Source organism: Dipodomys merriami, unplaced genomic scaffold (assembly GCF_024711535.1).
Source record: "Dipodomys merriami isolate MVZ:Mamm:240054 unplaced genomic scaffold, mDipMer1.0.p SCAF_51, whole genome shotgun sequence".
In the NCBI taxonomy this organism is placed as follows: Eukaryota; Metazoa; Chordata; class Mammalia; order Rodentia; family Heteromyidae; genus Dipodomys; species Dipodomys merriami.
The window spans coordinates 6,713,878-6,740,640 of NW_027206080.1; the positions used below are offsets into that span (position 1 = coordinate 6,713,878).

General features: G+C 42.5%; 1 protein-coding gene, 1 long non-coding RNA gene and 1 pseudogene across 3 annotated transcripts; 1 reads left to right on the forward strand and 2 right to left on the reverse strand.

The window, feature by feature from the left end:
- Positions 1-1,891: 1,891 nt before the first annotated feature.
- Positions 1,892-24,552, reverse strand: LOC138810908 (uncharacterized). 2 transcript variants are annotated; one of them, XR_011367262.1, is made up of 4 exons: positions 23,972-24,552; positions 5,815-5,922; positions 5,119-5,221; positions 1,892-2,183 (listed from the first exon to the last, which is right to left on the reverse strand). It is a non-coding gene; the product is annotated as an uncharacterized lncRNA (long non-coding RNA). The 2 variants fall into 2 exon arrangements; XR_011367261.1 differs by lacking the exon at positions 23,972-24,552 and having other exon boundaries at positions 5,815-5,926.
- On the reverse strand, positions 3,295-4,921 carry LOC138810915 (tyrosine-protein kinase ABL1-like; annotated as a pseudogene).
- Positions 6,096-25,854, forward strand: LOC138810907 (lysozyme-like protein 1). Its single transcript, XM_069998317.1, has 5 exons — positions 6,096-6,193; positions 7,621-7,784; positions 8,317-8,475; positions 24,638-24,716; positions 25,631-25,854. The coding sequence occupies exons 2-5, from the start codon at positions 7,646-7,648 to the stop codon at positions 25,698-25,700; spliced, it is 447 nt and encodes a 148-aa protein (XP_069854418.1). The 5' UTR covers positions 6,096-6,193; positions 7,621-7,645; the 3' UTR covers positions 25,701-25,854.
- Positions 25,855-26,763: the final 909 nt, after the last annotated feature.

Below are 26,763 nucleotides of genomic sequence, written 5' to 3' on the forward strand. Positions count from 1 at the left end.
CCATGATAGAATAAAGAAAAGACCAGGCTATAAGCCAGGAAGGAAGGAAATGCTAAGGTGGGAATTTTAAAGGAGAAGTCCAACAGTGTCCAGTACAGAGCCATAGAAAGAAGAGTAGAGCCTGAAGGTCTACATTTGGAGAGCATTTGAACTACCTTTATAGTGAGAAACAGTCAGTACTGGGTACTGAGGCAGAGCAGAGTAAACCTCTGACCCAGTCAGAGGTGGAGAGGATGATGCGTACCCTCTCAGGGAATAGACTTGTTGGAGTTACACAGGAGAAGATATCTAATTCAGAAAGTAGTTATATCTGATATCCAAGTTATGGCTCCGAAGCATGATATCAGAACTTTTTATTGGGGTTTAAAGGGAAGTTTTGTGAGAGCCTTTTATTTTTATAACCTATTTTACATTTCCTCATCTCCCACTCACAGTTTTTATTTTCTTTTACCTCATTATTTGGCCACATAAATTATACAAACTTCGTTGCTGCTTGGATTTTTTAAGAGTGCCTTTACACATTTTTTTTCTTGTTTTTACGTGAGTCTGGGAGTCTACATTCCACTAGGACTACTGAAGACTGAGCTTCTGAGTAACCTTGAACAGAACACAGCACGAAGAAGACTGCGAAAGGAACTCCAAGACTTGGACACTGAGGTTTTTCTTGTTATTGTTTTAAATGTACTATGTGATTTCATGTTTCTTTTGTATTTCTTCCCCCTATGGTATATCCCCTGTTGTCACTGTATTTGATTTTGGTACTCTGGTATTGTATATATGTTTATCTGAATTAGCGAAGGGAAGGTCAACAACAGAATGGTGAGACAAAGGACAAGGGGGAACCAATGCAACAGCGATATACACAAGACAATATGTTGTACAATTTAGGGGAGGGACTGGGGGGAAGGAAAGTAGGAGAAAAATGAGTAACAAGCTTGACAAGAAATGTAGTTATTACCTTACTTATGTAACTGTAACCCTTCTGTAACAGTTTGACAATACAAAAAAAAATAAAAAAGAATAAGACAGAAAACCATTTCTGTTTTAACCCTGCCACTGTTGTTTTGGACACAGAAACCTTCACTTGAAAGTCTCTTTCTATTTTAAGTAACTCCAATGTAAAAATAGTTTCTAGTATCCCTAGTAAATTAAAGGGGAAAAAACTTGAGAAAGATTTCTGTGTTCATATGATAATAGCAGAGATCAAGACTTAACAAGAAACAGGAAAACAGCAGGGAATTGAGGAGGTGGTCAGAGAAACTTAATAGCAAATGGTTTAATCTCATGCCCACAGAATGTGGTTGATCTAAGGAGAAGAAGGGGTTTGAGAGAAGAAAAAACAACTATCATGTAGCTTCAGCTTGCAGAAGGAAGCAGCAGATTAGAAAAACAACTACAACAACAAAAACAATGCACAGGGGATTCATGGATCACATCTGCCCCCAGAGATTCTGGATCAGATGAGACTTTTGTCTCAGGATCTCAGATGCCCTAGGTGAGGGCTCCTTCCTCCAATGAGATAAGACAACGTTTGGGACTAAAAGAAAAGGGGTGGGATTTAGGACCTAGCTCTGGTGGATCTGACTGGCATCAAATACGAGGGCTAGCAAATGGTTTTTGACCCATTCATTGAAAGTTCCCTAGTCCATTTAAGGAAAATGAGATGGAGTGTTAAGCTGGAGTATCTTACACTTGGTGGTGGAATGAGATAGGACAAAGCATCTCAGCATGCCTCTCGCTGCTGCCTTTAAGACTGGCCACTGAGCTATTCACTTTTTTCAATTCTGTAAAACATTTATTTTAAAAATACTACAGAGGGAGATTTGAAGTCAAAAAATACAAGAGTCATATACAGGAACAACATGTACTGGACCAAGAAACGAAAAGGGACACCATTGCATTCCAGAGGAGAACACAGTGGGACACCATTTACATGTCATTTATAAACGAGCAAGTCTACCAAAGAGTGCAATACCAAAGTACAAATGCAAGGCATAGTGTCATGTCGCATTAACAGGAGACTAGTACCTGGGGCCATGGCTGTCAGGAGATGGAGGATGTCTGGCTTCGTCTGCAAGACCACTGGCTGTGCGGTACTGCCCACCTCAGCCTGCCAAACAGCCTTCACGGGCAGAGAGGTGATGGGCTGTGCAGATCACATAAAACCATCTGGAGGACATCATCTCAACCAGAAAAAAAAAACAAAACAAAACAGGAGTTTAAGATGATTAGCATAAAGATGGGTCCACCAGAGGTGGTGGTACAAAATGGCCCCGGGAATGGCACGGCATCTCCTAGGCCCACCTGCCCATTTGAAGGCCTGTTCTAGGTTCCTGGAAAGGAGGCCCACGTGTCAACCTGACCTCAGCTCTGGTCCTGGCCAGTCCAGGGCAGATACACCAAGGCTTGTCTGAATACTTCCCGGGGTTTCCCGTGCTTGTGGTTTTCCCGACATACCCTGATGACCCCCCACAGAAACGTGAGACTGAGCGCTGCCAGCTCCAGGTGCTGCCCCTAATGGCAAGAGTACCAGTGCCAGCATCCTGACCTCCTCTGTGCTGTGTTCTGCACAGTTTGGGGCACTGCAGGAATCCACTTTATCTTGGAGTATGGGAACAGAGAAAATAGGTAAACAATCCAGACCTTTCTGAGCCCCTGGGTGTGTACAAGGAAGGGTCCCTGGTACCCTAGGTAAGCTTGGCCAGCACTCACCAGGCCCTACCAGCTTCAGACTCAAGCTTTCTATCCAAGATTCACAGATGCACCCTGCAGCTGCAGCTCCCTGCCATAGGCTGCTTGGTTTTAGCATACAGTGCCACCTCAAATTTACAGCTTGTCCTTCACAGGAGGGAATAGCCAGTGTAGTGTCCCACGCAGAATAGGGTGGGTGAGTGGGTGCTGGCATTTCTGTGCATACACTTCCCAGGGTGGGACTTCACGGTGGAAGGCCTAGGCCATCAGCACAGGATGGATGAGTCACCATGCACAAAGCGTGGTGACACATGAAAGCAAAGCCAGAAGAGGAGCTTCAGAAAGGAGCAGGAAAAGACAGTCCTCTTCTGCCCTCCTCAGATGGCCTGAGAGCTCAGTGTGAAGCTCCAGACAGAGCCTGGTAAGCTCTGCGTGGCAGCCACAGCCCAGACATTGGTCTGGAACTCCGCAGCACAACACAGGACCCAGGCAGCCCGGGGAGTATGGCCAAGGAGACGTGTAGGACAGTGGGTGCACAGCATAGGTCGTAGCTAGGCTCTGTGTGGGTCCTGGCATGGCCTAGCATGGAGCCCTGTTCTCCAGTCACCAGTGTGGAATGCAGGCAGCTTTGGTTGGCCTGGCCCGTGGCTTCTGCAACTTCTGCATGATGTCACGGATCTCCTTCACGGAGCTGAAGAGGAGGCTGAAGTCCTGCGTGGCTTCTGGGCTGCTCCCTGTGGTTGGTCGGGCCGATCCCAGAGATTGTTCCCCAGTTTTATGTGGGGCTTTGGATGGGTGGAATCCACATAGCTCACACAGAATGGGTAGCCGTCCTGGCCGGTCTCCAGAACAGCACTGTGGCTGCCCATCTGTTCTGAGTTCCTGAAGATGGCAAGACACAGCTCCTCCTCCTATCCAGAACCATGCCTCTGGTGATGATGCCACTGGCCTTCGGCCCCAGGAGCTGACATATCTGCCAAGGAGACACGCTGGTTGAAATGAGGGGGATGAAGGTGGAGGAAGACGAGTCCCCTGCCAGGGCTGAGGCGGCTGCTGGCGGGGTACAGGGTACAGGGCTGACCTGGTGGGAGTTCTGGTGGCTTGATAGCTGACTGTGGCTCTGGCACAGATCGGGGCACAGGCTTTTTGAGGCCCTCTCTTGGCTGGCTGGGTTGAGCAGCCTCACTGTTCACAGCCTCCACAGCTGGACTTGTGGCTCTTGTTTTCATGGTGGTGTCTTCCTGCCCTGCTGCTTTGTGGCTCTGGCTCTGGCTGGTGGGGTGGCAGGGCAGGCAGGAGCTTTGACAGCCTCCCCCCAATCTTGTCTCTCCCCTGGTGTGGTGGGGCAGTGCTGTGCCTCTTCACCCAAGATTCCTCTTGGGGTGTCTTGCTGGGCTCCCCCCCCCCCCGCCTTCCCAGAGTACTTGCCCCTGCTCTGCTGCTTGGGGACACTGGCTCAGAGGCAGCAGGGGTCCTCAAGGTCTTCCCAGCCTTGTTTGCAAGGCTAAAGGAGGGTGGGTTGAGACCTGGCAAGGCAGGGAGTGTTGGGAAGGAAGACTGGGTTCAGGAATCCTGGAACACCTCATCAGCCACCTGCTCACCCTTCTTCCACAGCCTGGGCGGTGGCACCACTGTGTCCCTGGCCACCTAGTCACCTCCAGGCTGGCTGGCCCATGTTTGTCCTTGGGCAGAAGGCTCTCAGGCACAATGAGGCCACCCTGGGGGTAACCATGTTCTTTGAGAGGGAGCAGGAGACACACACAGCAGGCTCGTGGGCTCGGGCTCCCCCTGGCCATTCGAGTGAGGGGTCTTGAGCGTTTCAGTGAGTTCTTTGTGTTCAGCAGCTATCCTGGAACTCCTGACCTTGGTGAGCAGCTCTGGGGCTTGCTGCAAGGTTCTGGCAGTCCCTGACCCCGGTCTTGTTCCCTTGCTCCTTTTCTACTTCATCTGAGGTACTGGATTCCTAAGACCTGGTGGGTTTCAGCAAAGGAGTATGAGTTGGAGGGATTCTGTAGCCAGCATGAGCACATGAGCTTGTAGATCTTCTTGATGCAGCCTTTAGGGTGGTCAATGCCATTGCCTTTCTCCAGCAATTCCTATACCTGGGGTAGGTCAGTCCCATGGTACGTGTCATATGTAGAAATTTCCCAAAACAAGACTCCCATGTCCAAATGTCAGATTTAATGCAGAACTTGTCATAGGCCAGGCTTTCAGGCAGCTTTGCTCGAAGTCAGAGGCTACTAGCTACTACCATAGGACATCTTCTAGGCTGTAGCTGGAGGTCAAGAGCTCTTCTTTGGGCTCACAGCCCACCAGCTTAAAGCAGGTACCTGATGGTTTGATAGTCAGTTTTATCTTATAATGGTGGAAGGAAAGACTTTCTGAAGGAAAAGTGCAACACGAGAAAGATAAGTTATTTTTACTTACCTCCTCTGCCTTTTCCAGTGAATGCTCCATACTTTATACTGCAAACGTAAACCACCTGGATCAGGTCTTGTGTATCTATGGTCTCCAAGAATGAGTCCACAGACTCAGAAGAAGAAATAACATGGGAAAGATTTATTGAAGAGACAACAAGCAGAGCTTCTGATAGACAGCAGGGGTGCTAAGGGAAGGTACTACTACCTAGGATGCATTGTGTAAAGGTTGACTGTCTCTAAAAGAAAACTACTTGACTCTCAAGATCATTGGACAGTCCTTGGCCATATCAATCCCCAGATCCAATCAGAGATCCCATGCATTCTGCATGAGCTGTCCATGTGTTATGTGCTGCTTAGCTCCTCTGACTGAGTATCCATTCCAGAGCACCTCTCTGCTGTTCATGTGCAAGTCTCCTGGGGGAACACACTGTGATACCTGGGCACCTGCATGTGTGACTACTCAGAACCATGGTAATATGATGTCTGGGGGCCACAAGGGGACTGCTCAAGGTCATGGAGAGGGATGCAGAATCTCTAGAGGAAAAGGCCTTTGTCTGGTTGCCTGGTTAGGCTCTTTATCTGCTCTTAATTTCGCCTCTGCCTTCTTACCAAATTTTAACTTCATGATGGTTATTGCTTATGTAGCCTACTGTACTAGTACTAACCTAGAAATACAAGAATGTGATTTTAATTTAATATATACCTGCTTAAGGATACATGCTTCGCTTTCCTTGCTGGTAGGATTGGTGACCATTTGGAGGCTGATGTACTGGAGAGAAGCTCTTACTTGGATGAGAGACCTGATTAAGCTCTGTAGTGGCCATTAAAAGGGGGCAAGAAAAAGAGAAAGGCAGGAAGTCATTATCTGCGTCAGAATCTGAGGGTAGCCTAAGTCATAGCCTAAGTCCCAATAAGCAGAATTCTAGAATCTCTAAGCTCTTGGAAACAGAGGAGTTGAGAATCTTCTTTCCCTAAGGTTCTAAAGAAAGGCCCTGAAGTAAGGTTTTACAAGTGCCTTGTAAGAGTAGGAAATGGCTTCAGGGAATGCAGGAAGCTCCCAAGAGCTGCTGATCACAGGCTGAGTAAGTATCAGCAGGGGTTTCCCACAGAATCATCTAGAAACCAGGTGCTAGGGGATCCATAGTACCAGGATCTACCTTTTCAATAAGACCAGAATTATTCTCATGAAGCCACTCATCCCAAAGAAGTAGCCATGGCATCCTGTGGCTTTAAGGATGTAGAATTTTAAGCTCCAGGGAGCAGAGGTTGGAAACCAACATTACTGAGAAGTTTTGCATCTTAAACCTAGTTTATCTGCCACTCTGTGCTAGAATGATGCTATAGACTAGCATACTTTTCTACAAAGAGCCAGATAACTAATAAACACAGTATATTCCCAAATAGACTGGATAAAGCTAGGTTCCAATAAGACTTGACTTTGAAAAAGCAGACCTGATTTGCTGACACTAAAGTGCTACAGTCCATAGTTAGCCCATTAGTGACTTTCTAGTTCCCATTCAATGTTTAGCCTTGTTTGAATATCCAACCCATCCCATTTTTAGCCTCATAGTTCCATTGGGGAACCTAGGCCCAATAAGAGAAGCCAATAGATCTGAGAAGTATGAAGGTTGGCACAGAAAATATTAGGTGATAATCTGTAAAAATATTTAGTAACACAAGCAGTTACCAGAAGTTGCGTTTCTCCCCTCACTCCAGCCAAGCTGGATAACCTGGGTAAAGATAAAATATTTGGAGAGTAAAGTTTAGTGGAGACCAGTAGCGAGCAAGAGATAGAGCCTTTGGTCCCATTTCCTTCTGAAATAATTCATCAAGGTCTTCTTATTGTCTCCCTCTCTCTTATTCCAGCCAAGATTTTCTTCTTGTTCTCAGGTGCCAGACATTTAGGAGGCCCCCTGAGTCAGTAGTGTGGGGGTCCCCAAAACATTACACTTGCAATATAAAACAAATGGGTACTTGGTATTTCTTCAGTAAAACTCAAAGAACAAATCTTGAGGTGGTCTGTATCATTCCATGTCTGTGCCATCTGCAGTGGGAAATCCAGTTCTGGGTAGATAAGGAATGCTTTACTCTCTGTATTTTCTTTTCTGTATGTACATATAAGTACATATATGAATGTAGAGTTCAGTAAATAAATGAGAATAGAGACTCAAAATGGAAATCTAGGAATGCACCTGTGATTTCCACCTAGAAGTCAATGACAGGGGTTAATTTCCTTGCTTCCATGATCCCAGGAAGACAGCATTGAATTGAAAATAACATACACTAAGAGAACACTAAGAACCTGCAATTTTATTTCCTTACCATGTACATACTGTCTGAATTTTCTGTCTTTTCTCTCCCATAGAGGTTTAGAATGGTTTAAAGTAACAGAAACAGTCATGCTAGGTTACAAAATCGTCACTCCTGTGATGCTTTTGAAGGCCCTGCTAGCAGTGGACATGATCTTAGGTAATCAAGATCATCAAATTGGTCTCCTGATCTTCAACAGGTTCTGCCTCCGAAAGGCCTCAGAAATGAAGGCTGCTGGTGTTGTGGTTCTGATTGTCTGCCTCGCCACAGTCACAAAATCCAAAATCTACACTCGCTGTAAACTGGCAAAAATATTTTCGAGAGCCAAACTGGACAATTACGGAGGCTTTAGCCTTGGAAACTGTGAGATTTCTTCTTCTTCCCTCTTTCCAGTCCTGGTGTCACTTGTGATACAGTGCAGGTCCCACCCCCCCCCACTCCCATCTGCTTGTTCCCAACACCTCTCTGCTCCATCCCCACTAGGAATGACTGCTAAGTAATCACACCTTCCCCTCAGCTACTGAGCTCCTGCCCACATGGCCTGCTTCTTCCTGCCGTGTCTGACTACTCATTCCTAAAGTACTGTACTTAGGACGCCATTGAGCAAAGAGGCCAAAGGTCCCCAGCCCTATGGCAGTGTGGGGGAAGGCCCTGGCTTCTAGTCTGACGGGGCTCAGCCACTGACCAGATGTGCAACTTCAGATATGGCATCCTGGCCCCTCCATCGTGTGACTTTCATTTGCCTCATGGGGACACGACCTGGGCCCCCACCATGTCTACTGGGAGAAGACAATTCAATTAGGTACTATGTATAAGGCAATTCACCCTTCAGGAGAGGCTTAGTCAGAAGCTATGCATTTCCTTTACTGGTCTTCCTGGCTTCCTCCCCACGCAGGGATCTGCATGGCGTATTATGAGAGCCACTACAACACCACGGCTCAGACTCCCCTGGATGATGGGAGCATTGATTATGGCATTTTCCAGATAAACAGTTTCACCTGGTGCAGAGATGCAAAGCTTCAGGAGATGAACCACTGTCATGTCGCGTGCCCAGGTAAAGGACTTATTATTTGTTGTTGTTGTTTAGTTGCTTGGTTGGTTTTTATATTTGTCAGTAGGAGTACTAGGGAATAAACACAGGCCCTTTGCCACTTTTTCACCTGGCTTGTTCTTTGAAGTAGTGTCTTACTAATTTTTTTTTACTCTTGCTAACCTCAAACTATGATTTTACTGATCTCTCCTTCCCAAATTGCTGGGAATATACAACCACATCTGACTCACATAGTAAGTTCTGATTTTCTAAAAAAGACTTTTGAGGACTAAAAATAAGAAAGGTAAGCACTCATAATCCACTCTTGTCTGGTTGGTTGTTGGGTTTTTATTGCTGTTGTTGTTGTTGTTTGTCAGTCGTGGGGCTTCAACTCAGGGCCTGGGCGCTGTTCCTGAGCTCTCTTAATCAAGGCTAACATTCTATCACCTTGAGCCACAGCTCTCCTTCTAGCATTTTGATAATTAATTGGTGTCCCATGGACTTTCCTGCGTCAGCTGGCTTTAAACTGTGATCCTCAGATCTCAGCCTCTTGAGTACCTAGGATTACAGACATGAACCATCAACACCTGTTACCTACATTTTTTTTTTTTTTTTGGGTCCGGTCGTGGGGCCTGAACTCTGGGCCTGGGCGCTGTCCCTCAGCTCTTCAGCTCAAGGCTAGCGCTCTACCACTTGAGCCACAGCGCCACTTCCGGCTTTTTTTTTTCTTTTTGCTTAATGTGGTGCTGAGGAATCGAACCCAGGGCCTCAGGCATGCAAGGCAAGCACTCTACCACTGAGCCACCTTCCCAGCCCCGTTACCTACATTTTTTAATGAGAAGAAGTAAAAACTCTTCAACTCCTACCATGCAAGAAAGACATATGCACAACACAGCATAATAAACTGTATCAGACATGAGTTTTCCTTTACAAAGCCACTCCATATGAGAAAAAAGAATATGTATTAGTACAGAATTAAAAATGATCATAAACATGCATAGATCAATGGCTGTGGGCTTTAGAGGAAAGTTATATTAACAACCTTCCTTCTGGAAGTTCTATAAGCACATGATATTTGACCAAGAACGTGGCTAAAAGACAAGATTTGGGTGTTCATAAATTTGGTAAGAATCAGTGTCACAAAATGGTTTGTGGAAAGTTTGGGGAGGCAGGAAATAAACTGGGTTGCAATTTATCTTTGCTTGAATGTGTGGATGATAGAAAATATGTTCACTTATCTAGTGAATTATATTTTCTCCTATATTTATACAGAATAATTATGAGGCAGATTTCCCAACAAGTAATGATTATCCTGTCATTTGGAATATTATCTTGTTGGGCCAAAATCTACCTCCTCATGGTTTTCTTCTTCTAATCCTTGTTTTTCTTTCTGGACTTATTTCAAACAAATTAGTTCCATCTTCTACATGAAAGCTGATTATCTGATTGTAAATCTAGTTTATTCTATGCTAAAACATTCAGTATCTTCATTTTCCTAGTAGACTGACTTTTCTTCCCTTCCTGATCTTCGTCCCACTAACATCCCCTAAGAACTTCCCAGTGGGAACCTCTACTTAAATAGGATTATGAGGGGCTGGGAACATGGCTCAGTGGTAGAGCGCTTGCCGTGCATGCAAGAGGCCCTGGGTTCAATTCTTCAGCACCACATAAGCAAAAAAAAAAAAAAAAGCTGGAAGTGGCGCTGTGGCTCAAGTGGTAGAGCGCTAGCCTTGAGCTGAAGAGCTGAGGGACAGCACCCAGGCCCAGAGTTCAGACCCCACAACCAGACCCCTCCCCCCAAAAAAATAGGATTATGAGACACAAGCATTTACTTGTATGAGGGGCTGAATGATCACACCCCTGGATGTTTAGTTTATCATCTCATCCCTGAAACTAAAGAATGTGCAACCATTCGTGGCAAAAAGATCTTTGAAAAATGTGACTATGTGACTATGATGTACTTGAGTAGGGAAGACTATCTTGGACAATATGGGTGGAGCAATCTAATCACATCAAGCCAGAGAAAGAGAATTTTGCATAGCTGTGATGAGAGGGTTCAATGACAGAGGAGAGATAGGAAGAATTAAGAGAATCAGCCCATCATTGATGGCTTTGAATATGGAAGAAGGGGACCAAGAGCCAAGGGGTATAGGTCATCTACAGAAGCTGGGAATGTCTTTATCAGACTTCAAGCAAGCAAATAGGGATCTCAGTCCTACAACCACAATGAACCATACTGCCACGATCAAACAGACCACAAAATGGACACTCATAAAGGTCTTTTAAGTTAAAATAGACTTGTCCAAACCTGATCTTCACCCAGTGAATAAGTCACTCTTCCAACCTACAAAACTGTAAGAAAAGTTTGGGCTGTTCCTGTCACTAAATTTGTAGTATTTGTTCTGTCAGGAATATAAAGCAAATATACCTCTCCCCTAACTTGATATCTACCATACTGGTCAGCTTTCCATCACAACCATGAAATGCCTGACAAAGGCTACTTATGAACTAAAAGAGATACATTTTGGCTCACAGTTCTAGAGTTTGAAATCCAAGGTCATGTGGACACTTTGGTTTGGGGCTCTGGGAAGGGTGCACATCATAATGGAAGCCTGAGTTAAAATGACCTGTGACATCTTAAATCAAAAAGTATGGGAGGAATGAGGAGTGGTGTGTCAAGAGTCCCACAATTCCTTTCTAGGGTACACCTTCAAAGACTTGCCCAAAGCCCACCTTTTTTTTGGTATACAGTATTCCCAGTACTATCATCCTAGGACCAGTCATTTACATATGGACCTATGAAGGCCACTCATCCAAACCATAGTAACTACTACATTAATGCCAAAGGAGTTTAAGAATAAATAATAGAAAAGTTCAAAATCCTCAAAGACAAGACAAGAAGGGGTAAGAATGACCCCAGCTTTTTACGAGTCTAACTAAGGAGAAGTTAAATCATCAAATAACCCTCCTTGACAATGCTCATCTATTGCCTCTTTCTCCTCAACCCAGAAAGAATATGGCCCTGTGTCATCTACACAAGTAAAGTAGAAAATCCCCCACTAAGAGGCCATCACAGGTCAAATGCCAGTGGCTCATGCCTGTAATCCTAGCTACTCAGGAGGCTAAGATCTGAGGATTGCAGTTCGAAGCCAGCCTAAGCAACAAAGTCTGTGAGACGCTCATCTCCAGTCAACCCCAAAAAGCCAGAAGTAGAGTTGCAGCTCAAGTGGTAGAGCACTAGCCTCAAACACAAAAGTTCAGGAACAGTGCCCATGCCCAGAGTTCAAGCTTCAGGACTTGGGGAGGGGGGGATCCCCAACAGGCTTAAAGAGTCTCAGACTGAAGGCATGAGATAATTGAGTTCATTTCCATAATCCCAGGAACCTTATACCAACTCACACTCTAGAACGATGGCCACCCTGATAGATTGTCCAGGAGGAAAGATTTTCCCATGGGAAACTATGCCAGATGAAAAGACAGTAACGATTCTGAGTGGGCATCCTCCTCTCCCATGAGTAAGACTAGTCAAAGTTCTCAGCTGTAAGATCCTCAGTTGAAACATCTCCAATTCATGCACAGAACTTCCATCAGCCTTCTGCTATCTCTGTTCAACAGGTGTGTGTAGCCCCAGATCATTCAGAGGAAGCTCACCAGTGTGAAATAATAAGTCAAAAACCAACCAGATTAAACTTGTTGGAAGCAGAGATTATGCAAGGGAAATAAAAATAATATAAAAAGAACATCTATTGATATCTTTATTAGCGTTAAGACAGGATGTATTGATAAAGCAAGAATGAGATGCTTTAACAAAACTTCAGGGAACAGATAAGAAATGTAGGCATTATCCTGCCCATGTAATTGTAACCCCTCTGTACAGTATGTTCACAAAAAAAATAAAATAAAATAAAATGAAAAAAAAAGAAATACTAACCTTTACCTTGCTCATGTAATTGTAACCTCTCTGTACGGTATTTTCACAATAAAAAAAAAGAAATAGAAATACAAAAAAAAAAACAAATGTACTCATTATTTATGTAACTTTAATCTCTCTACTAATCACCTTTTCAATAAAAATGAAATATAATTGATAAAATTAAAATTAAAAAAAACTTCAGGGAACAAAATAAGGAGCCTTACAGCTTAAAAATAATAGCAGACTTGAAAACTCTGAAGATTAATCAGAAATTGAAGAATCTCTAAAATCCAAATGAAAGAGATAGATGAAAAAGAAGATAAAGAAGAAAATAAAAACCAAAACAACTAACATTTAGGTGAGAGAGAAATATGAAAACTTAAAAAAAAACTACATTTGTAGGTACATACACATGTGTGTGGCACACATGTACACAGAAACACATGTGCACCAGTGACTAAAGGACCTGAGGTTCTAATTTGTGGGAAACACCATGTGACTAGAACAGAGGGTAAATATGAACCACATTAAAGCACATCATCATAAAGCCTGGGAAGTGAAATGCACTACAGGTGTCTATTAGAGAAAACAGCATGTACATAGACCCTACAAATTTTTATGCATCAGTATAACATCAAATTTCTCAGCTGCAACCCTGCAAGGCAAAAAAATGGAGCAATATATTCAAAATTCTGAGGGGCTATACGTTCATAAAAATATTACACAGCAAAAAGAAAATCAGAGGGAAAAATAGTTTTAAGATAAAATTCTGTACCAGCCAAATCATCAGCACATTATATCAGTATATTTTTAAGATAAATTGGTTTGGTGGGTGGACTTTTTTGTTTGTTTGTTTTGCTGGTCCTAGGGCTTGAATTCTGGGCCTGGGCTCTGACCCTGAATGTCTTTTGCTCAAGGCAAACATTCCGTCACTGAAACCACAGCTCCACTGTCATCTTTTTTGAGCAATTTATTGGTGTAAAAAATCTTATGGAGTTTCCTGCTTTGAACCACGATCCTCAGATCTCAGCCTCTTAAGCAGGCAGGATTCCAGGCATGAGCCACCAGTGACCTGCTAAATAAATTGTTTTTTTAAAAATTACTTTATTATATAGTATCCTAACTGGAAAACATGGCAAACTTATGCTGGGTAATTTGAGGAGAAGTTTAGCCATGGCACACCCTTGGCACATAGGAACTGGAAAGAGAGTTGCCTGGTAGGAGATATAATCTCCCTTCATGGGGCAGAGTTTATGCTGAGTGACCTCACTTAAAGAAAAATGCTGGAGGAATGTAATTCCAACCTTCCCACCCTTTCTCCCTCCTTCCCTCAACATGCTTCAGAAAGATACAAAGAATCCACAGAGACAAAGAAAGATACACAGCTCTCATGCATCCTTTCTCACAAAACTATTACAACTATGCTTTACCAAAAACATAAGCAAGAAAAAAGCAAGCATAAAACCAGATACTGAGGAATTCAGCAAAGGAGAGAGGCAAAGGGAATATTCAACATGAAGAATGATCCCAGGCTGACTCTACATTATTAATTTTGAGTTACACCACATGTGGTTAGAAAACAGTATGGTTTCAGTCCCTTTCAACTTTTTGGGATCTTATTGTATAGCACAGAATATTCCTCCATGATAAAATGTGAATTTAAAGAAAACATTTATTCTATTGTTGTTGGGTGGATAAGCTATAGATATATAATGCCAAATTGTTTTAGTTTTTCTGTATAACAAAAAGAAATTTTAAGCATTGAAAATCACAACTATCATTATAGGGATTTTTTCTGTCATGTGATTTTTGAAGCTCTATTACTAGGTGCATACTTGTTGATGATTCTAGTCTTCTCAATGAATTGGCCTTTTATCACTAGAGTCAATGTCTCTCCTTAACTCTGGTGTCATTCCTTATCCAGAGATATACTTTGTCTAATAGAAATAGAACCACTACAGCTTTCTTCTCAGAAGAATTTGTCTGGTTTACCTTTTTGCTTTTGGGGGAGGGAAGAGCTGGGCTACTCTTTTTACTTTTAACATATCTATGTCTTTGTATTTTAAGTAAGTTTTATATCTCTTCTGGCAATCATTGCTTTTCAATAAGTGATTAGACCATAGATTTAGGGAGGCCAACAGTAAATAGTTTAGAATTTTCAAGCCATATGGTTTCTGTTGATTTCTCAACCATGATACTCTCTGAAAACTACCATAGAAAATATATAAGTGAATAGACCCGGGTGTTTTCCAATACAGCTTTATTTATTTATTTATTTTGGGGGGGTCTGGTCCTGGGGCCTGAACTCTGGGCCTGGGCGCTGTCCCTCAGCTCTTCAGCTCAAGGCTAGCACTCTACCACTTGAGCCACAGCACCACTTCCAGCTTTTTTCTTTTTGCTTATGTGGTGCTAAGGAATTGAACCCAGGGCCTCATGCATGCAAGACAAGAGCTCTACCACTGAGTCACCTTCCCAGCCCCAGCTTTATTTAATTTTAAAAAAATAACAAGAAGATGCCCTATGGGCCATAGTTTTAATTTGTTGGCCCTTGCTTTAGACCATTTATGTTTAATGTGATTATCATATTAATTTAAAACCCATCTTGCTATTTGCTTTCTAATTGTACCTTGTTCCACTTTCCCTTCCACTCTTTGATAAATTAAGCTTTTTTGTGTATATAGGCGGTCCTGAGGCTTGAAATTAGGGCCTGGAGAAGAGCCAGGAGAAAGCACACAAACATGGAGACATGTGGTATGGTGTAATGGTGCCTGAGCTAGTCTAGCCCTAATTAGGGTCAGGTCATGAGGCAGGGTCACAGGAATTTAAGAGTTCATGATCCAAAACTAGCAGGTCTAGTATCCTGTTGCCCAAGTCCCTACCCCTGCCTCTAGGAATTCAGGCATACCCGTCAAGTAGGAGGTGGGATTTGCCTGCTTCCACTGTGATGACAAGATGGTACCAGTTAAACCAACACCCTATCATCCACCATGTGGCACCACATCCCTCACTGGTTTTATGCATAGAAATCAAATCACTGATTTCTCAATGAGAGAGCTGATCTGATCTGGTTTGTTGGTATTTCTGCTTTTCCTTTCCTTTCCGGCTCTCATGGCTTTGTTTCTTTTTTTTTTTTTTATTGTGAAAATACTGTACAGAGGGGTTACAATTACATGGGCAAGATAATGAGTACATTTCTTATCAAACATTGTAGCCTCCTCCTTTGTTTCCCCTTCCCATCCCTTCCCAACCTCTCCCCTCCTGCCCACCCAATCCTCCCCCCCCACCCCCCCCACCAAAGTTGTAAAGTTCATTTTCGACATAAGGACTTGTACTTCTCATTGTTGCAACGGGTCCACCTGTATCCTTATTTAAACGACTTTTTTTTACCCCTTCCCCTTCACAAATTATACCGACATCAAATACAGTGAAAGCAGGGGTTATACTGTGGGGGTGGGACATACAAAGCAACAAAGAAATAATCTTATCAATGCATTAGAAACAATCACATGAATGAAAAAAAACATTTGAATACATATCTTAGGGTTCATTTCCCTAATATCACCTTATCTTACCTTTTCTGCTTGACTCAGACATATACTAGATATTGCAAATAAGGGAAACCATGGGACCTATGTTTCTTTGGGCTTGGCTTACTTCACATAATATAATTTTTTCCAAGTCTTTTCATAGCTGTGTTTCTGACAGTATTACATGCATTAATGATGCTGCAGGTCTCTGAAACAAGAGTCCACCTCCATTTGCTGGCCTTTTAATAAAGACCAATTTGAGCTCTCAAAAGAAAAAAGGGAAGGAAGGAAGGAAGGAAGGAAGGGAGGGAGAGAGGGAGGGAGGGAGGGAGGGAGGGATGAAGGAAGGGAGTGAGGAAGGGAGGAAGAAGGAAGGGAGTGGGAGCTGTCGCTGAGCTTTTATGCTCAAAGCAGCCACTTGAGTCAGAGATACTTTTCCTGCTTTTTTAATAATTAATTGGAGATAAAAGTCTCACAGGCTTTCCTGCCCAGGCTGGCTTTGAACCTCAGTGCTCAGATCTCAGTCTTCTGAGTAGCTAGGATTGGAGGTGTGAGCCCCTGGAGCCTGACAAACATTTTTTAAAATCTTTTTCTCTTATTTCTTCTTTTGGCTTGTTAACATAATTGTTTTGTTGTAATTACTCTGGGGTTTCCAGTAGGTTCAATCCACATTTTAGCTTCACTTCTTTGTTCTAGACAGCCATGAATTTTACCTCTCTGTGTCATATACCTCATTTTTATTGTTTTTGCTTCTGACAGTTGTCTTTATACTTTATCAAAAGGTGAAAAGTTTCATTATATGCATCATTATCATTGCTATCTCCCCACTCTTTTTCTTTGGCGGAGTCTTTGAACAAGGAGTTAAATAATACAATTTCCTTTTTTCTCAGTCTAAACAAGGTCCTTTAACTGTTTTTCTTTATTCATTGACCGCAAGGTCTACTAGTAAGCATCCTCCAAGCTGTTCTTCAAATATGTCACTAGTCTCTATTTCATTTTGAGAGATTTTTACATATATATGCAAATATGTATACTTATATGGTAGAATATAAATACAGATAGAAATATTTTCTTTCCCAAAAATGAAATGAAAGTTCATATATATATATATATATATATATATATATATATGTATATATATATATATATATATATGCCTGTAATTCTAGGCTAAAAATATTTTAACCAATTTTTCTTCAAATATTTTTATTTCCTCCTTCTAGTATTCTAAGAACACACATTAGATGGTTGATATTTTCTGATAGATTATTGAGGCTTTGTTGAGCCTATTTCCCTCTTTTCTGTGTTTCAATTTGTGTAGTTTCAGTTCTTTATTTTCAAGTAGCATTTGGATTTTTTTTTTTTGTCCATTGTGGGTCTTGAACTCTGGGCCTGGATACTGTCCTTGAGCTCTTCAGCTCAAGGCAAGCACTCTACCATAGCACCACTTCCAGTTTTCTGGTAGTTAATTGGAGATAAGAGTCTCACAGACTTTCCTGTCCAGGATGGTTTGAATTACGATCATCATATCTCAGCCTCCTGAGTAGCTGGGATTACAGATGTGAGCCACCAGAGCCCCATAGTATTTGTAAATTTTTAAGTGCCTAATCTATTAAACTCACTAAATGGAGATTTTTTTTAATGTATTTTTGTGTGCCAGTCCTGGGGTGTGGGTGCTTTGTTGCTCAAACCTACCACTCTATCATTTGAGCCACATCTTCACTTCTGGCTTTTTTGGTGGTTAACTGGAAATAAGAGTAGCTTAGACTTTCCTGCTTAGGCTGGCTTTGAACTGCAATCATTGGATCTCAGCCTGCTAAGTAGCTAGGATTAATAGCATGAACCACCACCAACACTCAGCAAATGGATATTCATTTTGGAGATCATATTTTTATTCCCTGCTTGGTAATTATCAGTACCATTTAAATTTTCTTATCACTGATTCAATCCTTTCTTCATCTTTCCATTAAGTGATTGGTCTCTTGATTAGGGATCATACTTTTATGCTTCTGCTTTCATGTAATAATTTTTTTAATACAAAGAACTGAACCTCATGATCTTATACTTGCTAGGCAGATGCTCTCTCACTGGAGCTATGTCTCCAGCCCCTTTTTGCATTGATTGTTCTCTAGGACTGGGTTCACTTTATGACAGATAGAGCCTTAGCTGCAATCCTCCCACTTGTACTTCCCTACATTGCTGCACAGCATCCAGCCATTGCGTTTCCTCTGTAGTTGAAGTAACAGGTGCACTAACTGCCATGACTGGCCACTGGCTGGAATGGAATCTTGAGCCCACAATTCCCTTATCTCTTCCTTCCAAGTAATTAGAATTGTAGGCTTAAGATACTCCTCCCAGCTCACATGTGCTAATTTTTCTGTTGGCTACTAGGCATAATGTGCAGAACATGATGTGAATTTGCATTATAAGACACACAACAGATCATTGCTTTAAGAAGTATTGACTAGACACTATTGGAAATGAACTATACAACTTTGGAGGGGGGCGGGAAATCTTGGAGAGAATGAGGGAAGAGGTGACACTGTTCAAAAAGAAATGTACTCAGCCAGGCACTGGTGGCTCACACCTGTAACCCTAGTTACTCAAGAGACTGAGATCTGAGGATTGCAGTTCAAAGCCAGCCAAGGCAGGAAAGTCCATGAAACTCTTATCTACAATAAATCACCAGAAAACTGGAAGTGGCGCTGTAGCTCAAGTGGTAGAGTGCTCGTCTTGAACTGAAGAGCTGAAGGACAGTGCTCAGGCCCAGAGTTCAAGCCCCATGACTGACAAAAAAAAAAAAAAGAAATGTACTCATTACCTGACTTACCTAACTGTGAGCCCTCTGTACACCACCTTTACAATAAAATTTAAATTTTAAAAAAGTATGAGGCAGAGAAAAGAAAGTGTTGAATTTGGGGGTAGGTGGTAAGGCATTGAGTTTATTAAGATCAGCTTGCCACGTTTGAAAGCTTGCTCTTAAACTTTGTGAGGGAGATTGTAGTCTTTGTGGTAGTTTGGTCTGACGACCAAAAGTTGTCTGTTTTGAACATCCTATGATCTTCATAAGGTCTCTTTCCTCTGGCAAATTAGAAATCAAATGTTTCCCAGCCATACACAAGAGCTCTGTGCAATTTTCCAGTTCCCTTGCAATTGTTCTTGTCTGGTTCATGGATGCTTATTCTCTGCATACACAGTTTAGCTTTCAACCAAATACTCCTTGCAACCCCTGTGTAGGTCTCTGGTGGCCCTCCCCTGGTTGGCTCCTGCTTCTCAAGTATTCTTCCAGTCATTCCAGCTTTTGTGATCTCTGGTGCCTATCTCTACTAGGTTGTTACCCCTTCCTGGGTTCAACCTCCCCTATGTCCTGTGAACATAAAGTCTTGGTGCTCAGGGCTCTGGCTCATCTGCTTTCTCTTGCTGAAAGATTATGATTCTGTACTGCCAGGTGTTAAATGTCTGAAAACAACCTCTTTTTTTCATATATTTTATTTTCTGGTTGCTTGCAGTGAAAAGGAAAAAATCTACTTCTTTATCATGTCCATGCTTGAGTTTATATGCAGTCTACTAATATTGTTCACTAGATTCCATTTACAGAAGTCTGGGGAAAATGTAGATCTGCAAGATAATCTTGCTCCTAGGAAATTAAAGTATTAAATGGCTCATGTTCAGAAGAGAAAGAGCATTCACATGTGTTTTCACATCATAGGGGCCCGGGGACCTGTAGGTTCAGGGGTACAGTATTGGCATAGTGTGTCCCCAAACCTGAATTTGATCTCCAGCACTGGAAAAATGTGGGGAGGGGAGAGAGAAAGCGAGAAGGTAGAACAGAAGGAAAGGGAGAAGGAAAAGAAGAAAGAAAGGTACAGAAAAGCAGGTAGGCATGCAGGAAAAAGGGAGGGGAGGGAGGGAGGAAAGGAAGAAAAAACTTTTTAGAGACAGCTTTAGCATAGCAAAGAGAATATTGATTTCATATCCCAATCAGCATCAGGTCCACCTTCCACCAGAACCACTTTAAGAACCTCATTTTGTCCCATGTGTCATAGAACTAAGTACAGTTGTCATGGGAGTCAAGAAGCAAGTGGACCTGGGTATGTTCACAAAGGTATGACATTACATTTGTCCATTATATACATATACCAACTGTACATTTCTGAAATCCTATACTCTCCTCTTTCCAAACAGTAGTCCTAAAATTTCTGTCTCCCTTCCTCAAACTAGACTTTTGCTAAGCGTGTTTGCTGTAGTTTAAATGTGCCTCTCAATGATTTATGTGTTGGAAACTCAATCCCTAAATTCAAGGTGATAGTATTTGGAGATAGGACTTTTGGAAAGCCACTAGCCTAGATTAGGAGCCTACGGTGGCCCTAATGACTTGATAGGAAGGGGAGATGATCTGTGCAACACACTGCTTGTCTCACTTTGTGAGGCCCTGTGCTATCTTGTTGCACAGAAGGAAGGCCTCTACAAGGTACCCAGCAGATGCCAGCTCCACGCTTTTGCAGGTCCCAATCAAATCCACATCTATGCTTCTGTTATATAGGAATTCAGTCATGAGATAAAGAGAAGCCACAATTTGAGAGGTAGAAAGCTGGAGACTGTGAGCAGATCCATCTCCCAAACACTTGCAGCCTCACATACACTTACTATTAGGAAACTGAGCCACAAGGATATTCGAATAAAGAAAGAGCAGAAAACAATCTCAACAAACCAGATCAATTCTAATGGAGAATTGAAGAAGGGTGCTATGGTGACCTGAGGAGAGTCAGGAGACAGGACGCATGGCATAATGGCCACCAGGGTGGAGGGCCCTAAATAGGATCATGGTTTGGGGGAGGGGGGCAGGGTCACAGGGAGCGCTGGAGTTCAGAGAGTCTTGTGAATTCATGGTACAGGTCTGGCAGGCCTGAGAACTTCCGTACAGAGGGGTTACAATTACATGGGCAAGATAACAAATACATTTCTTATCAAGCCTCTTCTTTGTTTCCCCTTCTCATACTCTCTCCCTCCCTCCACCCGATCCTCCCTCTCCACTAAAGTCATGAAGTTCATTTTTCAACATGACTTGTACATCTCATTGTTGCAATGGGTCCACCTGTATCCCTATTTAAACGATTTGTTTTTTGCCCTTCCCCTCCACAAATTATACCCACATCAAATACAGTGAAAACAGGGGTTATACTGTGGGGGAGGGACATAAAAAGCAACAAAGAAATCATCTTATAAATACGTTAGAAACAATCGCATGAAAGAAAAATCATTTGAACTTATTAAGTCGCTGCTCCACCAGCATCTAGGAATTCAGGCACCTGTCTCCTGGGGGTGGGGGGCAGGGAAATAGAACTTCACCTCTGGAGTTTTTGGAAAGTCCCCATCCCAAGATGGCAATAAGGACAAGATAGCATTACTTAGACCCAGTATCCTTATCTCACTTCATAAATTACCTAGTCTCAGGTACTTTGTCTCAGCTACTGAATGTAAGTTAAGTCAATATCATATATATATATATATATATATATATATATATATACAACATAATTACATACACAATTGCAAAATTCCAAATGTAATATCAATCAGCCTTTTCCTCCAATAGCACAGCATATCTTATTTTAATAAGAAATGACTTATAAGGAAATAAAGATAACTACTGACTCCTTTGTGTAGTCTAGTTTACTTACATTAATCTTATTGCTCTTCAGCCTCGGGTCTGAGTTGCTATTCAGAGAAGGAAAGTAACATGAATGATGGGCCTGGTTGTCATAGTTTGGGAGGATACTAGGGGAGAATTTGAACTAGAATTAATTAGAACTAACATGACTAGAAATGAAGCTCTTTTTGTATCAATCGTTGCTTTTTCTGTTGTTGGCTGGAGGAGAATAAACTATTCCACTGAACAATGCTTTGCTTTCCAGCATAACCCTTTTTCCATTCATGTTTGACTGGACAGAATTGTCTATTTAAAGTAAATTGTCCAGAAACATTACTTGGCACAAATCCTTGTAAAATTGCTATCCTAGCTCATTTCTGCCTCTCTGCTGCCCCTCTGTGGTGAGTTCATTGTGGTGACACATGCCCGCACTGCTTCTGGCTCTTTATTTCCTAGTCCCTACTTTCAAATAAACAAACAAATAAATGACCATTTCCTAAGCAAATTCAGTCATATGGAACCAGCACATAGAAAACATACCAGGTAAAGGGCGCTAACAAAGCTGAAGGCAGTCAGAAACTTCCTGGGTCTGCATTGCCTGCCCTCCTAAGGATAGGGGGAGGAGGGGGCAAACGGGGAAAAGGGGCAGCTCCATCCAAGCAGATTCTTTCCCCAGTCCAAGCTTTGCTATGTGTGTGCATACCTGAGATGTACTCCAGTCTTGGAGCATTAAAAAAAATGATCTGCTTCTACAGAGACTTCCGTTGCCCCCTAGAAGTCAAAGTTGTGTTCTGAGCCAGGCGCCCTGTTTGTCACACCTGTAATCCCAGCTCCTCATGAGGCTTCCATCTGAGGCTTGCAATTCAAAGCCAGCCCGTGAAAAGTCCAACTAACTGCCAAAAAGCTGGAAGTGGAGGTGTGGTTTAAGTGATAGAACTCTAGATTTGAGTGGAAAAAAAACCCAGGCAAGAATGCAAGGCCCTAAATTTCAACCCCAATGCCAGCATAAAACAATAAAAAGAATACATTTTCACCATAAAAACGTAGAAAATATACAGCAAAGATTAAAAAGCATTAATGATCTCACAATTTGAGGTTAATTCTTAAAATACTAGTCAATTTTAATCTGTCTTTTATTTTTCTGATCCAGTGTTCAACAGTAGAACTATCCTCAGTGAAGGAAGCATTCTCCATCTACATCTTGTACTGTGAGAACCACCGGCCATGCCTGGGTGGGAGGCACCTAAGATATAGTTAGAGCCACTGAGGAACCTGGGCTTTAGTTGTATTTCATGTGACTAAAGTTTATTATGCATTTTTTGGGGGGTTCCAGTTGTGGGGCCTGAACTCTGGGCCTGGGTGCTGTCCCTCAGCTCTTCAGCTCAAGGCTAGCACTCTACCACTTCAGCTACAGTGCCACTTCAGGCTTTTTTCTTTTTGCTTATGTGGTACTGAGGAATCGAACCCAGGGCCTCATGCATGCAAGGCAAGTGCTCCACCACTGAGCCACCTTCCCAGCCCCTATTATGCATTATTTTTATCTTTCCAGACTTAACCAAGTATAACCAAGTATAATTAAAAGTCAAACTGTTATAGATTTAAAGTATACAATAAAAAGTATTAGTACAATCAAGTTAATGAACATATCCAAAATATGTGTGTGTGTGTGTGTGTGTGTGTGTGTGTGTGTGTGTGTGTGTGTGTGTGTGTGTGTGTGTGTGTGTGTAGACAACACTTTAGACCTATTCTCCATTTCAGGTACACAATACAGTATTATCATAGTCAGAAAGCTGTATATTTGCAAGTGGCGCTGTAACTCGTGGTAGAGCGCCTGCCTTGAGCTGAAGAGCTGAGGAACAGCGCTCAGGCCCAGAGTTCAAGCCCCACGACCGACCAAAAAAAAAAAAGAATGGTGTATATTACATCCCCAGAATTCATTTACCTTGCAATTAGAAGTTTATACCTTTGCATTATCTCCCCACATTCCACATCCCCAGCAGCTGGCCAGCCCCATTCCATTTTCAACTATGCAACAAAGTGATATCAGAATTTTAATCTATTTATTTGCCTTGTTGGTTGTGTTTTCTGGGGGGAGGCAAATAGGAAAGAATGATGACAACAATAAATATTTTTGATTGGATGATTTTCTTTGCTTGAAGCAATTGGAAAAAAGTGATAAAGATAGATGCATTCAGTTTTGAATTTAAAGTTTTATGCATAAGAACATCTTTGGTAAAATTTTAAAGGGGGGCTGGAGGCCTGGCCCAAGTGGTAGAGTACCTACCGAGCAAGTGTGAGTTCAAATCCCAGTACTGCCCCACAAGTTTTACTTAAAGAGACAAATTGATTATTTATTTACAATAGAAAAATGTTAAATGTTTACCTAGAAAGAGATCTTGTAGAAAAAATTGCATGATACGGCTGTTTTACCTTTCTTCTTCCTCCTCCTCTTCCTCCTCCTGCTCCTCCTCCTCCTGCTCCTCTTCCTCCTCCTTCTCCTCCTTTTCCCCCTCCTCCTTTCCTTCTTCTCTTTATTTCTTCCTTCTTTCTTCTTTCTTCTTCTTGTCGGTCGCAGGGCTTGAATTCAGGGCCTGGGTGCTGTGTCTGAGTTCTTCCACTTGAGGCTAGAACTTTACCATTTTAAACCATAACTCCACTTCCTGTTTTTCTGGTAGTTACTTGAAAATAAGAGTCTCATGGACTTTCCTGCTGGGGCTGGCATTGAACCATGATCCTAAGATCTCAGACTCCTGAGTATCTAGGATTCCAGGTATTAGCCCCTGGTGCCCAGTTGTATTCTTCCTGATTGTATTCTTCCTGAAAACAAGAAAATGTTCCCTCATTGGGTCTTGTCTACATTCTTCCAAACCCTTCAGGACTAAAGTTATTGCTCAGAAATTTCAGACAGTCCAATATAGGGATGTCCTGGAACCCAAAGGTATCTCATTGGTGAAGAAACTCAAAGAAAATGAGACTATGTTCCCATAGGGGTAAAAAATCAGAGTTCTTCAATTCAGAACTCATGAGAAAGTGAAGTAAGCCTGCTATGAAATCTCTCTGAAAAGCCTAACTTTGCTGCCCTCTCTCTTTCTGTAGCCTTGCTCACTGATGACCTCACAGATGCCATTATTTGTGCCAAGAAAATTGTCAAAGAGACTCAAGGGATGAACTATTGGTAAGAGTCTTTCCCTGGGCAGACTCAGGCTGACTGGCAAAACTTCCATTGTGTCTATTGATCACAGATGTAGAAGATGCTCACATGACCTCATCCGTGGGCAATGTCCACTGACTATACATCACCAAAGACAAGGGAGAGGGAGAAGAAGATATGAGAAAAATATCAGCTTGAGTTTGCTTTAGACCTGGATAAGATCTTGAGAAATGGAATGACATTTTGTGGAGGAGAGTAATCAAGAGAGAGAGAGCCGAGTGCCGGTGGCTCACACCTGTAATCCTAGCTACTCAGGAGGCTGAGATCTGAGGATTGCCATTTAAAGCCAGCCCAGGCAGGAATGTCCATGAGACTCTTATCTCCTATTCACCACCAGAAAACCAGAAGTGGCCCTGTGGCTCAAGCAGTAGAGCTCTAGCCTTGAGCTGAAGAGCTCAGGGACAGGGCCCAGGCCCAGAGTTCAAGCCCCCTGATCGACCAAAAAATAAATAAATTCGTAAGTAAAAGGGAGAGAGAACCCCCTCTTGGTCTGTTACAAGAAAACTCAGAGTGGATCACAGGCCATTTCTTAACTTAGCCACCCTCTTACCCTCTCAGACTGTATTTCTAGTGAACATAGATAATCAGGCCACCCACTTAGGGATTCTGGATTTTTCAGAGATGTGGGTGGTTTAACTCAATGACCTACTGCTACAAAAGCTATTTGCTTGTTGCTGAGGAAAACAGTGATTAGGGAAAAAAAACGAGGAAAGAAATGTCTTAATAAGGTGAAAAAAATAGAGACCTGGAATCGCAGAAGCAAATAACAGGAAACTGCATCATTGGTGATGTTGGCTGCTTGTCTCTGGGTTCCAAGCCCCAGGATATTTGGATTCATGGTTTTTTTCCCCCTCTGTTCCCCATTCCCCTCTCCTTAGGCAAGGCTGGAAGAAGCACTGCGAGGGCAAAGACCTGTCTGAGTGGAAAAAAGGCTGTGAGGTTTCATGACCTGGAACTGGACCAAAGATTCTTGGCATTGACTCTCCTGGATTTATAATAAATGTCAAATTGCTCATGTCATCTTCTCCCTTTTCCTCCCCATATGCCTTCTCAACGTTGCAGAGGGGAACTAGCTATGTTTTAGGGAAATAAATATTGTCATTTAAATGTCTTCACCCTGACTCGGTATCAGTGATGTCATAACTGCATGACGTTAAAACGAGAAATGACGTCTGAAGTATTTGAGCTCTGGAAAGAATAAACTTCCCTCTCTTTATTAGAGGAGTCCTGGTTCTGCATCCTAGAAATGTTCATTCATTCCAAAATAAGACTTGAAGCTGGGTGCTGGTGGCTTGCCCTGTAATCCTAGCTACTCAGAAGGCTGAGATCTGAGGATCATGATTTGAGGCTAGAGGCTACGTCTCAACTTAACCAGCAAAAAAAGCCAGAAGTGGGTGTGTAACTCAAGTGAGTGTGCCAGCCTAGAGGGAAATTGTTAAAGGACAGTACCCAGGCCCTAAATTCAAGTTTCAGTACTGGCACAGACACACACAGACACACACAGACACAGACACACACACACAGACACACACAGACACACACACACACACACACACACACACACACACACATACACACACACACACACACATGCTAGAAGTCAAGAAGACCATTCCGAAAGGAACTTTAAATTCAACAGTTTCCCACCTCCCATCCCAGAGCTGTGTTCACTCTCCAGAGGCTGTCCACACAGCTCCAACTTAATCCTACCAGAATAACCTGCTTCCTCAAGGGACAATTAGATGAAATTCAGTTCTTACCCCCACATCCAAAGATTTGTCCACATAATTCCAACATGCATTTAAATTCAACCTACCAATTTTTTAAAAATAGCTAGACATCCTCATGACAAAATTGTTTTTCAGCTTAAACCTATAGATTTTTATTAGTTTGGCCAGGAATCTCAGGACCATCTAAAAAGAGGCTGATTGCATGTAGTAGCAGTCAGAAGACCTCAGAGTCCAAAAAGATATTCCTAGCATGCTTTGGGCTTCACATGGGGATGGCATCC